The sequence below is a fragment of the Macrotis lagotis genome, chromosome X, assembly GCF_037893015.1.
Source record: "Macrotis lagotis isolate mMagLag1 chromosome X, bilby.v1.9.chrom.fasta, whole genome shotgun sequence".
Taxonomy (NCBI): Eukaryota; Metazoa; Chordata; class Mammalia; order Peramelemorphia; family Peramelidae; genus Macrotis; species Macrotis lagotis.
The window spans coordinates 174,302,567-174,322,843 of NC_133666.1; the positions used below are offsets into that span (position 1 = coordinate 174,302,567).

Genomic DNA, 20,277 nt, shown 5'->3' on the forward strand with positions numbered 1-20,277 from the left:
TATGCAGCAAAACTAAACATCCTCTTCCAGGGGAAAAGATGGACTTTCAGTGAAACAGGAATTTCAAATGTTCCTCTTGAAACAGCCAGAGATGAACAGAAAGTCTGATCTTCAAGTACAGGATTCAGGTGAAGCATAGAGAGGGTGGACAAGAAGGGTAAATTATGAGGGACTTAATAATAATGAACTGTGTGTATACCTGCATGGGAAGATAATACTGACAATATTCACATGAACCTTGCTGTTTATTAGAGCAGTTAGAAGGAGCTTTTATAGTTGAGACACAAGAGAGAGATGAATTTAAAGGTCAATATATTTTTTTAAATGGAGTCAATGGATGAAAAGGAAATGTACTGGGAGAAAGGAAAGCAGAGATAGAATAGATTAAGATATTTCGTGGAAAAAGAGTCAAGAAAGAATTTTTGAAATGGTATTAAAGAAGGGGAAGTGAGAGGGTGAGGGGGAATGAAGGAGCTTCATTCTTATCGGGAATGACTCAGAAAGGAAGCAACATATATACTTAATAGGGCATAGAAATCTAGAAGAAAAAGGAGAAAAAGGGAATGGGAGAAAGGAGAGGGGAGGTAGGGGATAGAGAAGAGGGTAGATCATGGGAGAGGATAGTCAAATATAATACATTTTCTTTTTTACTTTTGCAAGGTGGTGGGATTGGATGGCCTGTCCAGGACCATGGGGATGGGTGGGTGCTGGGTCTCTAGGGTGGGAAGTAGGCTTGGGGCCTCTTGGCCCCAGGGCTGGTGTGCTGTCCACTGTGCCACTCTGCTGTCCCATGGCACGCTTTTGATAAGGGACAGAGTGAAAAGAGGGAGAAAATATAATAATTAGTGGTGGGAAGAAATGGATGGAGGGAATTATAATTAGCAACATCAACTGTGGAAGTAACTTCTCTGATAGATAAGATAAAGAATGTGATCCACCATGAGAGAGCTGATGATATCAAAACACAGACTGAAGCACGTTTTTTCTCTTTCTTTCACTTTATTTCTCATGAGATTTTTTTTATTTTGTGGGGGAGGGGATTGTGTTTACTCTTACAACAAGACTATTTAGTAATGTGTAAATAAAATTTTAAAATACATTAAAAAAACCCTATTTGCCTCAATTCCTCATCTGTAAAACGAGGTAGAAAAGGAAATGACAAATCATTCCAGTATCTTTGACAAGAAAACCCCAAATAGGGTCACAAAGCACGGGAAATGACTGAAATAGAACTGAACAACAAGAAAATTGACAGTGATAATAACTTCCTGACTCCAAGATCCTCATTCTATCCACTGTTCTAACTATGGCTAGAACTGAGTTAAGAATTGAGTTTAGAATTATAGCCTATACTGTCAATCTGTCCCCTACACTCTAATCATCTTGCATTCCATATATATCAACCTTAGTGGTCTTCCATGAGGATTTTAAGTGGATTTTAATACGACAAACTCATGGTAGCAAGTTCTCCTGACATACCATGCCCCCTCACCCCTTAATGAGGGAAAGGAGAATAGATAAGATGAACAAATGGATAGGGAGGTCAGATCCAATAGTGCTGGGCATCTATATTAGGAGGCAAGTCGGGGGGGGGGGGGAAGCAGAAATGGAAAAACTAAACCTAGGGGTAGCTAAGCACATGGAAGTTTCTTGTTATGGGAGTCAATCAAATCCTCAACCCCCAGCTTGCAAAGGGCCTAAAATCATCTGTACCTATGTCCATTTATGGACAAGAAATATGTAATCCTGTGTTTGACAAGATAAGGGATGGAGAGTTAGAAAAACCATAAGAGAAACCTTGAGAAAACAAAAAGCTCTCAGCTGTTGTGTAAAGGGTACCAGACAAGAGTGGAAGCCTGGTTCAACACTACTACACCCAGAAAAAGAGAAGACAAGAAAGGTGTGGAGAACAAAAAATATGAGCATGTCCTCAGGGATAAGTCAAACACTTAAGCAGAAAAAAAACAACAGGGAAAGAGATTCATTACAGAAACAAGAAAAGTAGGTGGAAAGAAATATAACAAAGGAAGATGAAGGAAAATATGTCCAGTAAAAAAAAGAAAACAAGATAAATTCTATGAGTACTCCAGAAATAAGAGATAAATAGCAAGAATCTATGGAATGAGAAAAAGAAAAGTTAAAAGAAAAAAAAGACAAAAAAAGGATTAAAAGCATGGTGGAAATGACAAATATCAAAGAAAAATTCAATAAACAAATGAGAAAGAAGGAAATAAGAAACAATAACCAATGGGGCAGCTAGGTGGGCCAGTGGATAGAGCACTGACCCTACAGTCAGGAGGATCTGAGTTCAAATTTGGCCTCAGACACTTAATAATCGCTTAGTTGTATGACCTTGGACAAGTCACTTAACCCCATTGCCTTGCAAAAACAAAAAAAGAAAAAAAAAAAGAAATGATAACCAAGAACCATTCCAAGACAGTAGAAACTCTGAGAAAAAGAATGGCAAGTATAGAAGTAAAAAAATATAGCCCCAGAGAGAAAAACTAGAAAAACACTCAAAGAACTATGGCAATGGGAAAAACCAGATGAATACAATTTAAAGAAATTACTTTGAGGAAGTTATGCTGATATAAAATGAGGATCATTGGTCTTTCAGCAAAAAACACTGAAGTGAAAAATCATGTTCTAAGAAATAATTGAAGAAAATTGCCCCAAACCATTAAAAAACAGACAACATAGTACTGCTGATAGATTGATAGACCCTCATAGACCACTGAAAGAAAGAAATCCCAAGCTTTAATCATCAAAGAAATATAATGTTTAAATTTCAGAATTTCAATTTCAACAACAAATACAGCAAAACAATCAAAAGCAAGGCCTTGAGTTATTTAGAAAAATCAATCTGAATAACTCAGGATTACTATTTGTCTATGAAAAAAACAAAAAAAAGATGTTAAAATATGTTGTTCCCCAAAAGAAGATTTGAAATGCATCAGAGAATAACAAACTACAAAGCTAACATGACTGAAATTATATAGGAGTGTTCACATCATTCTTCCAAAAGACTCCAAAGGCAAAGAGATTATTTGATATATATACAAACACTTTAAAAAGGTGAAACATAAAAACAAGGCATGAAAAATATTTTTAAAATGATATCTCTCATAACTCTGGAAATATGAGTTATTTTTTGAAAATTAATTGAAAGACAGAAAAAAAAGTTTAAGAAGGAAAAGAATATCTAAGGGAAATTAGTTGTGAAATAAAGCTGGAAATGAGCTATCAAAGAAAAATTCTCTAAGAGACATGAGAAAGAAGGCAATTAAGAGACTGACTAGAATCTCTCCAAGATGGTAGAGACTAAAATGGGGAATAGCAGATAGGGAAATAAAGAAAAAGAGGAATAAAAAAAAGTAAATTAATAATCTTAGCAATAAAGAACACATTTATTCATAAATAAGCTTCCTCTTCCCTTTCTCCTTTCCTTTCTTTCTCGCCTTCTTTAGTGTGAATGAGGGTAGATACTTAAAGTGTAATTGGACAGGCTGGAAATAGGAAAGTAAGCAATCAGAAGTTGAATACTCCCAATAACCCTGGCTTTATCAGTCTATTCATAAGTTCCCTTACCAGTCTGGGAGGCAGGTAGAGAAGTAGAACAGTAGGGAAAAGGTGGAGGTAAAGGAAATTGATCTCATCCAAGATGATGGGACAATAGAAATTCAGGAATCTACCAAGATAAACTAAAAATAGGTACATGGTTTAGACATAAAGGGAAATAGCATAAATAAATTAGGGGAATATGGAAAATAATATTTGTCAGATCAGCTAAAGAAAGAGTTCATGACCAAACAAGAGATTAAAGAAATTACAAGAGGTAAAATGGGGAATTTTTGATTACAATAAATTTAAAAGTCATATTCCAAGCCCCTCCAATCACTTAATATAGAAACTGTTAGATCTTGTATTATTCTGACTCTATCTCCACAATATTTACATTGTTTATTTTTTGGATACTTACAATACTTTCTATTCTGCCTGGGAGCTCTGGAATTTGGCTATAATATTCTTGAGAGTTTTTAGTTGGGATCTCCTTCAGGAAATGATCATTGGATTCTTTCCATTTCTATATTATATTCTAGTTCTAGAATATCAGAGCAGTTGTCCTTGATAATGTCTTGAAAGATGAGATCTAGCTTTTTTTTTTTTGGACCATAGCTTTCAGATAGTCTAGTAATTCTTTTCTTTTCTTTGCAGGGCATCAGGGTTAAGTGACTCACCCAAGGTCATACAGTTAAATAACTATTAAGTGTTTGAGGCTGGATTTGAATTTAGGTCTTCCTGACTCCAGGGCTGGTGCTCTATCCAACTGTACCACTTAAGCTCAACAATTTTTTTTTAAGGTTTTTGCAAGGCAAATGGGTTACGTGGCTTGCCCAAGGCCACAGAGTTAGGTAATTATTAAGTGTCTGCAACCAGATTTGAACCCAGGTACTCCTGACTCCAGGGCCGGTGCTTTATCCATTGCGCCACCTAGCCGCCCCTTAGCTCAACAATTCTTAAATAATTCCTTCTGGATTGGTTTTCCAAGTCAGTTGTTTTTCCAGTGAGATATTTCACATTTTTCTTCAAGTTTTTCAAACTTTTGATTTTGTTTTATTGTTACCCAATTCTAATTTTAAGGACTTATTTTCTTCATTGAGACAATTCAAAAGGACTCCTGATGTAAAATACTATCTATCTCCAGAGAGAAAATTAGTGAACTATGAATGAAGATTGAAGCATATATTTTTTCTTTATTATTTTTCTCCTTTCTTGTTGTTTCTGTTTTGCAACATGGTTAACATGGAAATATTTTTGCATGATTTTATATGCATAATTAATAACAAACTGCATACTTCTGAAGGAGAAGGGATAACTGGGAAGGAAGCAAGACAATTTAGAACTCAAAATTTTATAAAATGAATGTTAAAAAAATGAATGTTAAAATTTTTTACATGTACTTGGAAAATAACAAATAAAAATATATAGGGAAAAAAATAAATACTTGTTTCTTCTCTCTCCTGTTGTCCCCACCTGGACACACACACACACACACACACACACACACACACACACACACACACACACACACTTTATTTTGCCTATTAGATTCTTCACTGCTGCCTAAAAATATCCCCAAGTCTTTTCTATCCTTAAATCTCATTTTGTCCTTCTGTCCTCTAAAGATACCATTCCCTTCCACTATACCTTCTATAACTACCTGTCATTATAAACTTTTCATCCTAGGTCTCCTTCTCTCATACTTTCCCCATTTTTGGCACTGAAAGAAACCTAATTTTCTCTAGAAGATCCTTCAGTTCTTGAATCTTGGTGCTTCTTTAATTCTACATGACTGTCCCAAGAAGACAAGAAAGCAAACTTCTATCTCCCCATCATCTTTCAGGCCTTTTCTCTGCTGCCATCACTCAGCCACCTAACTCTGCTTGAGGTTCACTTCATTTGCTAATGTTATTTGTCCAGATTACTGGCCTCTAGGCCATTCTTATTTCTTCATGAAAAAGTCTGGGTCCTGGATCAGTATTCTCCTCTCTCCTTAGTCCTTGTCCTCATACTTAGGAATTTCAATATCCATTCTGTTATCCATTTTACCTTCCCTTATAGCTAATCTGAAGATCTGAATCTTCTAGCCCCTTTTCCTACTGTTATGTTACGCCAACCCTTTACCACAAGTCACCCATATATCTATCTTCTCTGGTCCTATTACCAAATTACTAAACAATGGTGGTGGAAGTTACAAAACCAGACTGTGTCCATTATAAATTCATATTATCTAATCTCAACTGGGCCCTCAGTATTCTGCTATAGTCCTTTTGTAACCTAGTCTAAGTCTTCTCCTCAAACCTCCAATATAGTCCCCATTCCCTTTCCCCCTGGGAAAAATCAGTGTCATATGTTCTTTTTTTCCAAATCAGAAAGTATTCACATTTTTTTCACTTGGTCTTATCTCATGTGCATGCCTCCTTAGAGTGAAGTACCACAAAGATCAGTCCCGGGCCTTCTCTCTCTACATTCTTTCCCTTGGTGATCTAATCTACTATTATAGATTTAATTATCGTCTTTACATAAATGACTCCTATATTTATATAACCCATCCTGTCTTTTTTGAACTTCTATTCTGCATCACTACCCTGCTGGACACCTCCATTTCAATGCATTTTAAGTATCTCAAACTCATACCCAAAATAAAATCCATTTTTCTTCTTGCACCTAAAACTACTATTCTTCTGAATTTCTCATTTTTGCTGAGCCCCCAGAAGCCTTACATAGGCTCTCTACCCTAGATTGTTTTACTCAATTCATTCATTCTTCTGTTCAACAGTAGCCAAGGCTGATCAGCTCTATCTGGATCATGTTTCTCATATACATTTACTTGTTGCACTCACATTTAACCATACCTTTCAATACCACTTGCTTAACTCCTTACCTCCAGTCTCTCCTATTCAACAAAAACTTCTACAAGGAAGAAGTTCAACCATTTGAACTCTCTGCTCAAAATCATTTAGAGACCCCCTAAGACCCAGAAGATAAAATACAACACTTCTTAGCCTGACATTTGAAGTCCTTCATAATCTAGTTCCTATTTTTTTCTAGTTTTCTTTCATAATTCTCCTGTTCATGTATTCTCCAAATCATACTACTAATTCTTACCCCAACTGAACATTCCATTTCTCATCTTGGTTAGTTATGACAAGCCACACCTCATACCTGGAATATATACTTTTAGAATCCTTAAAATGATTCTTGTGCCTTCCTCAAACACTATTTGCTTGTACTCTCTTCTTCCAGACATTACCTTTATTCTACTTTTATATGTACATGCTGAATCCCCTCTATAGAATAGAAGCTCCTTAGAAGAATTCTGTTTCTATATTACCTTCAGTTTGCACAGCAGTGCCTCATGGAACAGGTGCTGGATAAATATTTTTGAGTTGAAATTCCAAACAAGCCTAAGATCTAAAAATGGAAGCTAAGTTATTTGGAAGAATCTGGAGACTCATTACAAGAAAATATAATGATTTGTGAATTATTTGAGGTTCAGTTGAATTTTTTAAAAAAATATTACTCCAGAAATTTAGAAACTAAAGTTTTTATTTTGTTTTTAAGATATTAAAGTAAAAGTAACACTGCTTCTAATGCTTCCAGTAGCTATAAGGAGAGTTCTCAATAACTATCCCAGAAAGGATGGAATGATACTTTAACAGTCTGGACATAGATGCTTCTTTGACAGCAACCACAGAAATGACCAGCCAGAGAATTGAAAAGTTTCCTAAAATTATCAAAACCTCAGTGGGAGAACAAATATCTGCTGATGAAAAAAAGATAGTTCAACTCTAGTCACATGAAGACATAAAACTGCTTTTTGGAAGCCAAGATCAAAGATAACCAGTCAGTTTTAACACTTTAAGTTCCACTGGTTTAATGTGGTAAACAAATAGCTAGAAAGCCAAATATGGGGCAGGGTACAGGAATCAAAGAACTTGTGTGGTTTATAAATGACCACATAGAACATTCAAAGCAAGGTTAGGAGGTGGAGAAAAAAGACTTGTAGTGAGTAACTGAATTAGCATCATAGAATCAGTATGCAGTTCAGATGTTCTGGCTATGGGCAATTATCCATGGAAAGTCTCCAGAATCTTACACCACTGCTTGTGGAACTTGCTGAGTAGAAGCCACAGGAATTGGACAAGTGAAAGACCACCCAGCATTTCTGAACAGTCTGTTCCTTATAGATTTGCAGAGATAATTTTCCAAACCAAAAAATTGTGTTCATTGCTAGTGGGGAACCTGTTACAATATGTAAAAATAAGAAGAAATGAGGTTAGTGGCTACTTTGATGAGCCAATATTTTTAATTTTCTGTCTGTTCACTGATGGGTGAAGTGCTCTGTTATTTCTAAGCAAATACCTCCTTTCTTCTACTTTATCCTAAAAGAAATTTGTTAGGTTTCAAAAAGAATGCTGAAGTGGCACTCTTCTCAGATTTGAGGTTGGTTCAATTTCAGGGTTATGGTAAATGAAGGAAAAGAAAAATTGCTGAGATTAAAAATGAGGAGTAATTTGTATTTTAGCAAAATATATTTCTGCTTTTTAGCAAAATTAATTCTTTAATAGAACAACAAGCAGAGGTTAAGGTAAAAACAGAGAGGGTAATTTATCTAAATGCAATAGTCCTTGGAAAATTTTCAGTAAATGTGTAAAGGAAAGCAGGTGACAGATAACATAAAGTACTTTTACTCTGATGTACATGAGGGAGACTTAAACCAATTACACTACTTAAGATATACATCCAAAAAAATTAATCAAGCTGACTTTAATGAAAATTTAGATTTACTAAGTCATTTTCACAGAAGCTTTAGGATGCTGGGAGAGAAAACATAAGTATATTTTTGAGTGTTAAATTAAGTACCTATTCTATTATTTGATAAGAACTCTTTTACCATAATTCTTTTCATAAATTTGCTTTAATAACATACATATACCATAATCTTTCAGGCAAAAAGAAGCTAAAATGTTATCTATTTCCAGAAAAGTCTCTTTATGTGATTTTTTAAGGATTACATAATGAAAAAATAAAACATTTATATATAGCATCCCATTTCTGGATTTGTTATTAAAAGTAATGACTTCTGAGGTATTTTTATTTTTCAATTTTTACAAATTTTCTCCAAAGATTCTAAAGTATTTAAATAATTCAGGATTAAAGAAGAAAAGAAATCCTTAAATTCTAATAAAGATCAAATCATGTATTATTAAATCATGAGAAACTTTATAGTAATTATTAGTATAGACATCTTTTACAAAATATAATTAAAGAAAATCCTGAAGAGTTGTTTTCAATCTCATCTGAGACTGAATAAAATATATACTTACTAAAATAACATTTATTTATATTGAGGAAAGAAAATTATATTCCAAATAATTCTAAATTCTAAAACTTTACTCTAAATTTGAGGATACAGCATCACATTTCTGTACATTTACCCACACAAAGTCAAAACAACAGAAACATAACATGAATAGGGGAAAAGAATACATTCTATGTCACTTACTGCAAAAAGGTTTCATTTGCGCCTTCTAAAAACTCAGAACAGAGGACTTCCTTAGGCCCATCTCCATGGTAAGTAAGGAGAGCCTCCACCAGGGGTAAGATATCTGGCAATGTGAGGAGTGGAACACAAAGCAAGGACATGGCCTTTATTTGTCTTTCTGGAATTCTGTTAAAGAAATAAGATAAATAAGTACTCATTCATTAAGACCATATTTAATCACAGAATTATAAATATTTAGACTAAAGGAAATCATAAGATACCTGCTTCATATTTCCAACTTCAAGTTGGATAATCCCCCAAACCATGATAATTTCTCTTACTTTTTAAGAGCTTTTAAAAGAAAATTCTACATCCCTCCTTTATGACCCCTTCAATGTTAACAACTCTCATAACTGGGAATTTAACTCATACTTTTGCTTTGTCTTGTCCTCAAAAGAAGCAGAATAATGGCTACAAATCATCATTATTCCTCAAACATATTATCTATTATGTCCATTATTCTACGTGGGGGATAGAAGAAATATTTTTAAGATAAGGTTCACTCAACATTTTTTGTTTCTTGTTCAGTCATTTCAGATAGTCCAAATCCTCATGACCCCATCTAGGGTTTTCATGGCAAAGATAATGGAGTGCTTTGTCATTTCCTTTTCCAGTGAATCCATTTTGTCAGGCAATCAGGGGTTAAGTAACTTGTCCAGGGTCACTAGGATTTGTCTGAGATTGGGTTTGAAGTCAGGTCTTCTTGACTACAGATCCAGTGCTCTATCCATTGAGCCAACTGCCTCTTAAACATTTATTGAACAGCTACTGTGTAAGTAACAATTTTGAAATGCTAAATGGATGACTAAGACATTATTCCTACATTCAAGAGTTTATAATCTAGAAAGGGAGGAAACAGGAAGTGATGAGTGCTGACATTTTTGTGGTGTGCACAGAAAACTTTGCAAAGTGTTTAACATTCTCTCTGAACAGTATCAAACATTATCCCATTTTAGAAAATAGCAAACTGAAGCTGAAATAAAAGTGATTGTATGGTCACCACTGAGGAAACTGAGGCAGACAGAGTTAAGTGACTTGTCCAGAGTCATCTAGTTACTAAGTTCCTAGCATTAGATTTGAATTTAGATCTTCTGGGGCAGCTATGTAGTGCAAAAGATAGAGCATGGGCCCTGGAAATCAGGAGGATCTGAGTTCAAATGTGGCTTCAGACACTAGCTATGTGACTGTGGCTAAGTCATATAACTCTCATTGCCGGGGGGGGGGGGGGGTAGAGGAAGGAAGGGGGAAGGAGAGAGGAGAAGTGGGGGGGGAGGAAGGAGGAAGGAGGGGGGAAGGGGAGGAGGAGGAGAGGGGGAAGAGGAGAAACTTAGGTCTTCCTCCCTCCAGGCTCAGCACATTATCCTGCTGTCTCTAAAGAACACAGAGGAGTTACTTTTAAACATAAATGTGAATTCACAGTACATTCACAATTTTAAAAATAAATACTCAGAAAGTTGAAATAATAGCAGATGAGTGGAAGATAAAAGCTGAAGCATGACACAGCTCTAACCAGAATAGTGTCCAGAGAAAGAAAGTTCAGGATGAGATGAGGCAGGCAAAAGAAGCTATTTTTAAAGAAATAGTTGATAAAATAGATATAGCAAAGAAGTGACAGGATCTGAATCAAATTTGTAAGATTATAAATCAACTAAGATAAGGTCAAAATGGGTACAAGATTTAGACATAAAAGGTGAAACCATAAGCCAATTAGAAGAATAAGGGTTAGTTTTTCTGTCAGATCTATGGAAAGGGGAGCAGTTTATGACCAAAGAAGAGATAGAAAACATTATAAAATGCAAAATGGATAATTTTGATTACATTAAATTGAAAAGGTTTTGCACAAATAAAACAAATGCAACCAAGATTGAAAGGAATGCAGTAAGTTGGATAACAATTTTTACAGCTAGTGTTTCCAAAAAGGACTTATTTCTAAAATTAGAGAATTGAGTCAAATTTTAAGAATACAAGTCATTCACCAATAGTCAAAGTATATGAATATGTAGTTCTCAGATGAAGAAATTAAAACTATATATACTCATATAAAAAAAGCTCTAAATCATTATTAGAGAAATGAAAATTAAAGTATCTCTGAGATACCATCTCACACCTATCAGATTGACCAATATGACAAAAAAGAAAGATGATTAGTATTGGAGGGGATGTGGGAAAACTAGGACACTAATGCATTGTTGATGGAATTGTCAACTGAACTAACCTTGCTGGAGAACACCTAAAGGGCAACAAAACCTGTGCATTCTCTTTGATCCAGCAAAACCACTACTAGGTCTGTATCCCAAAGAGATCACAAAAAAATGGGGGGGGGACCCCCACACATATAAAAATAATTATAGCAGTTCTTTTCATAGGGGCAAAGAACTAGAAAATGAGGGGATGGATACCCATCAATTGGGGAATGGCTGAACAAACAAATGAATGTGATGAAGTATTATTCATCTGAAAGGAATCGTGAGGGACAGCTTTGGAAAAGTCTGGAATGACTTACATGGAACTGATGCCAAGTTAAGTGAAAAAGAATACTGTACACACTAATAGTAGTACTGTGTGATGATCAACTATAATGGTCTTGTTCATATTATTGCAGGACAATAATCAAAGACAGTTCTAAAGGAGTTAGGATGGAAAATACCATTCACACCCAGAGAAGTAAATGTTATGGGAAGGGACCCAGAAAGGTTCCAGAGACTCCATCCTGGTTTGTAAACAACTGTGAGAGAACTCACATAGGCAGGAACCTGCTTCAAGCAGCCTTTATTATCCTAAAGCTTCAGGAGTCAAGGAAAGAAGGGGTTTAAGATAGCTAACTGACTATGAGGGGAATCGTTATTTAATAAATATTTTATTGATTTTTCCACCTACATACAATGGTAGTTTTTACCAGTCTTTTTTTTTTTTGGCAAGGCTTTGAGTTTTAGTTTTTCTCCCTCCCTCCTGCCCCTGACAGAAAGTAATCTGCTATAGACTTTACGTTTGCAACCATGTCAAACACAGATTGAAACTGAATATGTTGTGAGAGAAGAATCAGACCCAAATGAAAGAAAGAAAACATTAGAGATAACCAAATTATATAATACATAAGACAATTTTTAAAAACTGAAGAAATAAGCTTTGGTCTTCATTTAAAATGTCAAGTTCCTTCTTTGAATATAATGGTATTTTCCATCACAAGTCCCTTAAATTGTCTTCGATTACTGTACTGCTGAAATGAACAAATCCGTCATGGTTGTTAGTGTGTACAATGTTCACTCAGAATCAATTCATGCAGGTTTTTCCAGGCTTTTCTGAAATCCTGTCTCTCATGATTTCAAATAGAACAATATTATCCCATTGTATTCATGTACCATAAATTGTTTAGCCATTCCTCAATTAATGGGAATCCCCTCAATTTCTAATTCTTTCCCACTACAAAAAGAGAGCTGCTATGAATATTTTTGCACAAGTGATATTTTACCCCTTTTCATGATCTCTTGAGGATATAGACCCAGTAGTGGTATTCCTGGATCAAAGAGTATGCAGACTTTTATTGTCCTTTGGGCAAATTCTAAATTGCTCTCCAGAAAGGTTGGATCTATTCACAACTCTACCAACAATGAATTAGTTCTCAATTTAAAGGGAAATTCTTATAAAGAAAGATGTTGGACCTTAGTCAGGTATCCCAGAGGATAGGTAATTTTCATATCCAAAGTTTTCAAAGATGGAGTTTGAGAGAAAGGGAAGAAATCTTAGAGATTTTCTCTAGCTGAGAAGACAGCCAAACTGAGGTCAGTTTATATTAGTGATTGATTCTCTGTCTGGGATCTCTTTCCACACAAAGTTAAGTGCTACAATATCACAGTTAACCTTTTCATTTCAAAGTCCAAGTTAAGCACTTCAGTTAACTTCACCAGAACCTTAAAGTATGAATGCAGGACAAAACTTACTATTTTCAATTTTCAAAATTTGTTTTATGTATTATGGTTTTTCCCCCTCTCATAATTTTTCCTTTCCCTTTTGATGCTTCTTTCACAACATGATTAATATAAATACATATTTAACATAGTTATACATGTATAACCTATTATTAGATTGCTTTCTGTCAGGAAGAGAAGGGAGAGGAGGAAGGGAGAGAGAAAAATATGAAATTCCATACCTTACAAAAATGTTTGAAAACTATTTTACATATAATTGAAAAAAATAGATAAAATATTTAAGATATTAAAAATATAAGAATACAAAACATTTCCCAATTGATAAATGGTCCAAATGACCAAAAAACCCTTTGTTCAAAGGTTATAAACAGGCAGTTTTCAAAGGAAGAAATCAGAATTATCTATAGTCATTTTTAAAAATGCTCTAAATCACTACTGATTAGAGAAATGCTTAGAGGAAATTTATTAGAAGTACCACCTCACATACATCAAATTGGTTAATGTGACCGAAAAGGAAAATAATAAATGTTGGAGGGAGAAGGTGGGAAAATGGGTCACTAAAGTACTGTTGCTAGAGTTGTGAACTGATCTGAAGATTCTGTATCCCAGAGATAAAAAAGAGACTTTAAAAAAAGGGAAGGGAGGAACTATTGTACAAAAATATTCATAGCAGGTCTTTTTGTGATGGTGGCAAAGAATTAGAAATTGAAAGGATGTCCATTAGTTTAGGAATGACAGAACAAGTTGTTTTGATTGTAATAGAATATTACTGTTTCATAAGAAATGCAAGCAGGAATATTTCAGAAAAACCTAGGAAGATTTTCATAAACTGAAGCAAAATGAAGTGAGCAGAATCAGGAGAACAGTAATAGCAATATTGAATGACGAACAATTCTGAATGATTTAGCTATTCTCAGTAATACAATGATCTGAGACAATTCCAAAGAAATCATGATAAACAGTGCTATCTTTCGCCAGAGAACTGATAGTGTCTGAAAACAGACTGATAACATACTATTTTCCACCTTTTTTCAAATTTTCTTCCACAAAATGACTAACATGCAAATGTTTGACACAATTACACACACACACACACACACACACACACACACACATACACACACACCCTATATTAGATTACTTGCCATATTTTGCCATATTAGGGAGGGAGAAATGAGGGTTAGAATTTGAAACTCAAAAACTTTTTTTAAAAGCCTGAAAGCTAAAAATTATCATTTTAATTGGGTAAAAAATAAAATATTTTTCTAAAAGGGTTGGGAGACAAGGATTCTTGCTCAGGGTGAATGAGAGAAAGAAGGCAGAGATACTGAACACTTACTTTGCTTATTGTTTTCTCCGAATAATTTTTGCCTGGAAAGCACTAAAGAAAAATGTCTCACATCACTGCCCTATTTATCCTTAAGAAGAAGGACACTAGCTGTCTTTGATGGATTCAAGTGAACTGAAAGTAGCTCATGAGACTGCTGGATCACATTAAGTAAAGAAAATAGGAAGGTATCAAAGAAGCAAAAAAAGGGAAAATGTCACCCTTACTTTAAAAAAATGGAGTAGTCTATAACTTATAAAACAGTGCATTTGATTTGTAGTTTTGTCAAAAATTCTAGTCCTTCTATCTGTGATGGAGAAAACCATCTATCCAGAGAAAGAATTGCAGAGTTTAAACAAAGACCAAAGACTATTACCTTCAATTTCAGGGGGGAAAAAACATTACCTTATTATGTAATTTTGCTATTTCTTATACTTTATTTTTCTTCCTTAAGGATATGATTTCTCTCACATCACATTCAACTTAGATCAATGTATACCATGGAAACAATGTAAAGACTAACAGACTACCTTCTATGGGGATGAGGGGAGGGAAGCAAGAATAGAGGAAAAATTATAAAACTCAAAATAAAATCTTTCTTAAAAAAAATTCTAGGGTGGCTAGGTGGCAACGTGGCTAGAACACCAGCCCTGGAGTCAAGAGTACCTGAGTTCAAATCCAGCCTCAGACACTTAATAATTACCTAGCTATGTGGCCTTGGGCAAGCCAATTAATCCCATTACCTAGCAAAAACTAAAATAAATTAAATAAATCTAGTCCTTATTATTTAATGGATTTCTATGAAACAAACAGAAAAGGAAATGACCACAAAGTAGTGTAGCTTCATACCATCAATACCATGACCACCTTTAAAATAAAGATGGTACAGCAGATTTCCTGGCTCTCAGCAGAGACATGTAGACTAGAAATTTGGAATGATACCTAAGTTTTCAGAGAGTGAGAGAGACAATATATAGTGATGTATATTCTTTGTTGACCTATTTGTTACAAGGGTCAGGGTCAAGGAGGAGAATGAAATATGGTCAACCAGAGAAGATAACAGATACAGGGAAAAACATCAATAAAACACCTAAAAAGCCAAAAAGACTTAGAGAAACGAAATAGTTATGGTATTTCACAGGAATAATTTAATTTATTAAATTATAAGCAGGTTCAAATTACATTTAATTGATTGCACTGATCTTTAATGTTATTTGTATTACTTAAAAAATGAATTTTAATATAAAAATGAGTAAAGCCAGAGAGCTCTTTTTCAATTGCCCTGTTTTAGGCATACATAAATGAAGGAATGAACAAATAAAGCAATCCTTTAAAAAATCCTCTTGGATAAGATTGAAAGATATGACCTGGCCAATAATACAGTTATAAGGACAATAGATAGTATTTAAGCTGAACTTTAAGGTTTGCAAAACACTTTACAAATATTAAAAGACTTGATACTCAACCCTGGGAAATTGTGCTATTATTACTATCATTACTGAGGAAACTGAGGCAGAGGTTAAATGACTTTTTCAGGGTTGCATAGTAAATATTTTATATAGGATTTGAATTCAGGTTTTACTGACCCCTAGCCAGTACTCTATCCACACAGCTGCTCACAAATGTGAATATGACTGAATTAATGGACCAGACAAAGACTACAGGAATTTGTGCCTGGCTTTGAGCTTAAGTTTAACATTATTATCAGTGATATGGACAAATGCATAGGTGGTATAGGTATGATTATTAATTCTATAGATGGTGCAAAGTTAGGAAGAACTGTTAACATAATGCTAGATAAGGAAGTCTGTCCAAATAGTTTAAGATGAAATTTGATAGAGTTAAGTGTCTTGGCTCCCCCCAAAAATCACCTATGTAAGCTGAGAGAGACATAGTCAAAGAATAGCTTATGTGAAAAGGTTCTGCAAGTTTTGGTGTCCCATAAACTCTGTATTAGTCATAATATTGTGATGCAAACAGTGATCACAAACAGGGGATGGGAAGAAGTACTGATCCAGCACCTATGCCCTAGTAATTGCTAAGCCCTTTCCTATCATTATCTCATTTTATCCTTACAAAAATCCTACACAAGGTAGGTGCTAGTATTCTTATTGAGGAAATCTAAGGCAAATGCTCAAGGGTTACCCATTTTGGATTACTCAGGGTCACCCAATGAGTCAGGATTAGACCACAGGGCTTCCTGACTACAGTCTTGCTACACCATAACACCAGCTATTTCAATTAATAAACAATATGGGTGACCATGGCTAAATCACTTAACCTCTCTCTGACTGGGTTTTCTCCTTTGAAAAATAAGAATAGCTGTAGAACTTCTTTTACAATGGCTGGTGAGAGAATGAAGTGAGGCGTTTATTAGGTGCTCTGCAAAATTTATCGTGCTGTGTATTAGCCATTATTGTTACTGAAGGGAATATGGTCATCTAAAAAGCAAATGGGAAATCAGGATGGAGGGAACACAGAAGACATACTCTGATAAAAGCATTGACTCATATCCTGACAAGACACCTGAGAAACTCCCATTCACTTCCAACTTATAGCCTGCTTTCTCTTCTTTTACAAAATCTCTATCAAAATAATCAGCATATCGATTTAGGGTACTCATGATGAAGAATGAAAAGGGAAGTGACACATTTCTATAAATGAAGCTGTTTTAGCACCTTTCTCAGGGGGAAAGGTCTTCTTCCCGAGGTGGGCATGGTCATCTTCCTCACAAGAAGTTTTCAGGTAAAAGCTAAATCAGGGTCTGGCTGGATCTGGTATGAAGGGAGTACTCCTCAGCTTCAACTTAAATAGACAGCCTCTGAGGGCCCTTTCAATTGAGAGCCTATGAAATTCAAGCACCTTCCTTTCTAAGTCTTGTCTAGTTAGCTGGTAGGGAAGCAGATAGAGCACTAGATCTGGAGTCAGGAAGACCTAAAGTCAAAACTGGTTTCAGATAGATAAAATACTAGCTGCGTAAATAGAGGCAGTCATTTAACCTGTCTGCCTTAGTCTCTTCATTTGTAAAGCAAGGGTAATGTAGCACCTCCTTCTTAGGGTTGCTGTGAAGACAAATTGAAATAATATTTATAAAGACCTTTGCAATCCTTAAAGCCCTATATAAATGCTGTTATTATTACTGACTAAATCACTCAATGTTCTAGAATCTAGGAAGTGTTTCAGATAAAGAGAAAAAAAATTAAAAATACTGGAATGCTTGATAAAGGGGGAGTCTGATGTTAAATAAACATATAATTAGCAAAATAAATTATAATAATTTTATGGCAGTTGGGGGGTGGCAGGAAGTTAGTGTTTCCAACTCCTTTTTTGTTATCATTGACTACTCCTTTCTCTCCTCGTCCTTACTGTCATTCTTCATTTTATATCTCTTTGATACCTTTTCCAACTCTCTTTTCTGACTCAGTTTAGATGATGAGGTGACCTTACCAATGTCAACCCACTCTACCTAGATCCCATTCCTGTCCTCCTGACCCCCTTCTCTTTAGCAGACTGCCTAATGGAATCTTTTTTTATATATTCATCATATAGGTACAGTTATTTTTTTTCCTAGAATTTTAAAACATCTATCTCAAAATTTAACTTGTTCATTTTAAAACTTGGAAGGTACTCACCTTCTTTGAATGCTAAATCTATTAAGATGATTCACTCTGAATTCAGTCACTAATGATAAGACCATCTGTAAAACAAAATCAATGACAGATTAATACATAATGAAAACAGGATGAGATCAATTCTATTATGCTGATGTGAGTGGCATTTCCAGAGAGGTTTCACTACCCCTCTTCATTTGTTTTCTTTTGTCAACCATATGAAAACTGTACTAAGACATTTGATTAACTGTGATTTTGTTTAATGTCCATGGTATCTTATTTCTGTTCAGGCATATGAACAAAAATTAGATTGCCTTTCTTACTGGCAAGAAATTAGTTTCTAGAACAAGAGAGGTTTGAGGGGAATGCTTTGAGTGAATTAAAAAAGAAGTAACTTAAAATGTTCAATGCTTAAAAGTTTTCAAAGAACTAGTTTGATCAACAAATACATCAAAAAAACTTACTTTACTTTTTTATTTTTTTCAAATTTTCTTTTACAATGAACTTTACAAACATCAACAAATATAAATGTAAATGTTTCCATATACAAAGACTAGGAAGAGAATTGTATAAGAAACTATGAATCTATTACATGTAGAATATTAAGCATATGCTAAATTTAAAGAGAATGACATCGTTGTGTGGTTAATGATTTTATGTGTTTATTTTATATTCTTCAACTTTTAATGTTTTAGTTGATTTTCTGGACTCTTGAAATATGCTGTCATATCATCTGAAATGGAGCTATAATTTTATTTTTTCTTGCCTTATGCTTATTCTCACAATTTAGTCTACTTGTATCATTACTATTACTAGCATTTCTAGAATCATATCAAATAAAATTTTATGACATACTTCTTAAAAAGTATAGAATTATTTCATGCACATTTTCTAAATGTGACTGAAATTTGGAGTAACAAAGAACAGAGCTCTACCACTAAGACATGTTAAATGTTTCAATATATTGTAATATTATTTATTCTCTACTATAACATGAAATCTTAAAAAAAAAAAAACCATGGATTTCTAAATGTAGGATTTGTCTAATACCACCAGGCACTGTTTATATGAGTCAAGGAAGCTTATATTAAAACATTTAGATGAACAAATGAGCTATGTTTAAATTTTTTAAAAACATAAGATTTAGCATAGCCTTTTCAGGCTTCCTTCTCCTTTTTCATAAACACCTCTTTCAAATTTCTTCCTTAAATGGCAATATATAAGTCTAAGGTAAGAAGATATAAACAGAGCACAGATAAACAGCCTTCCTGGAATACTGATATATTTCCATTTACATCTCCACTGATTCTGTGTTTGACAATGGAAATAGTAATAATAAAGTACTCACATTTTTTAGCAATTTAGGATAATAATCTGGAGATGTATATCCAAGAGCCTGACTAATAGTTCCAACTTCATTAAGTCCAAGTTTGGATGATGAAAGCAGATGGCATAATAAACTCTAAAAAAATAATTGGGAAGAGAAAGAATGAATGAGCTTTTAAAATTATGTTTCTCATACCTCATATACAAAATATGGTCTATCTGTAAAGGGCCCAGTCTAGTGGCATCAAATTAAAAAAAGAAATGGAGGTAATCAAACCATACATAAAGATCTTTATGGATAGCATATTGACCTAGAAAACATCTTAACATTATCTAGATTTTATTATATTTTTATTTATTTTGTTAAATATTTCCCCATCACATTTGAATATGGTTTGGGCTGAACTTGGAAGTACTATGGGTCATTTGTTTCACAAGTCTTGTCTAGTCTGTCTGGCAGATGGTACCTAGTTATAAGTAGAAAACTGTAATTCAAGACTTGAATAATAATGAACTTAAGTTAAAATGCTTCTCAGTTGACAAAAATGTACTTTTAAAAAAAGTGTGAATTAAGATCAGTTTGAAGAAACGAAATTCTCTTCATTAATTTAGACAAAAATCTTATTAGCTTAAGGAGAAATAATTTTGTTTGTTTGAAACCTTTTTCTTACATATTTTTAAAATTTATTTAAGGTAATGGCCAAGGTCACATAGCTACGTAATTATTATGTGTCTGAGGTTGTATTTGAACTCAGGTACTCCTGACTCCAGAGCCGGTGCTCTATCCACTGAGCCACCTAGTTGCCCCGCTATTATATCTTTAAAAGGTGAATTCTGTGGAAACAGATTTTAAAAATAAAAGACTATCCAAAGCACATTAATTCATTCTTGAAAGAGGGAATAGGATTTTAAAAGGCAGAGATTGAGAAAGAGGGACAAGCATAAAAGAGAAGCCATCTCTAGCATAGGCAATGGCAT

The 20,277-nt window shown here is 34.3% G+C and overlaps 1 protein-coding gene across 3 annotated transcripts in view; it reads right to left on the reverse strand.

Annotated features, from left to right (window-relative positions):
• Positions 1 to 20,277, reverse strand: part of FANCC (FA complementation group C) — a 296,231-nt gene that overhangs the window by 65,931 nt on the left and 210,023 nt on the right. For all 3 annotated transcript variants that reach the window (XM_074205082.1, XM_074205083.1, XM_074205084.1), the window contains 3 exons: positions 19,322 to 19,435; positions 17,995 to 18,059; positions 9,071 to 9,235 (listed from right to left, as the gene is read on the reverse strand). In XM_074205082.1, coding sequence (XP_074061183.1) covers positions 9,071 to 9,235; positions 17,995 to 18,059; positions 19,322 to 19,435 — 344 coding nt within the window. The remainder of the gene's footprint in view (positions 1 to 9,070; positions 9,236 to 17,994; positions 18,060 to 19,321; positions 19,436 to 20,277) is intronic.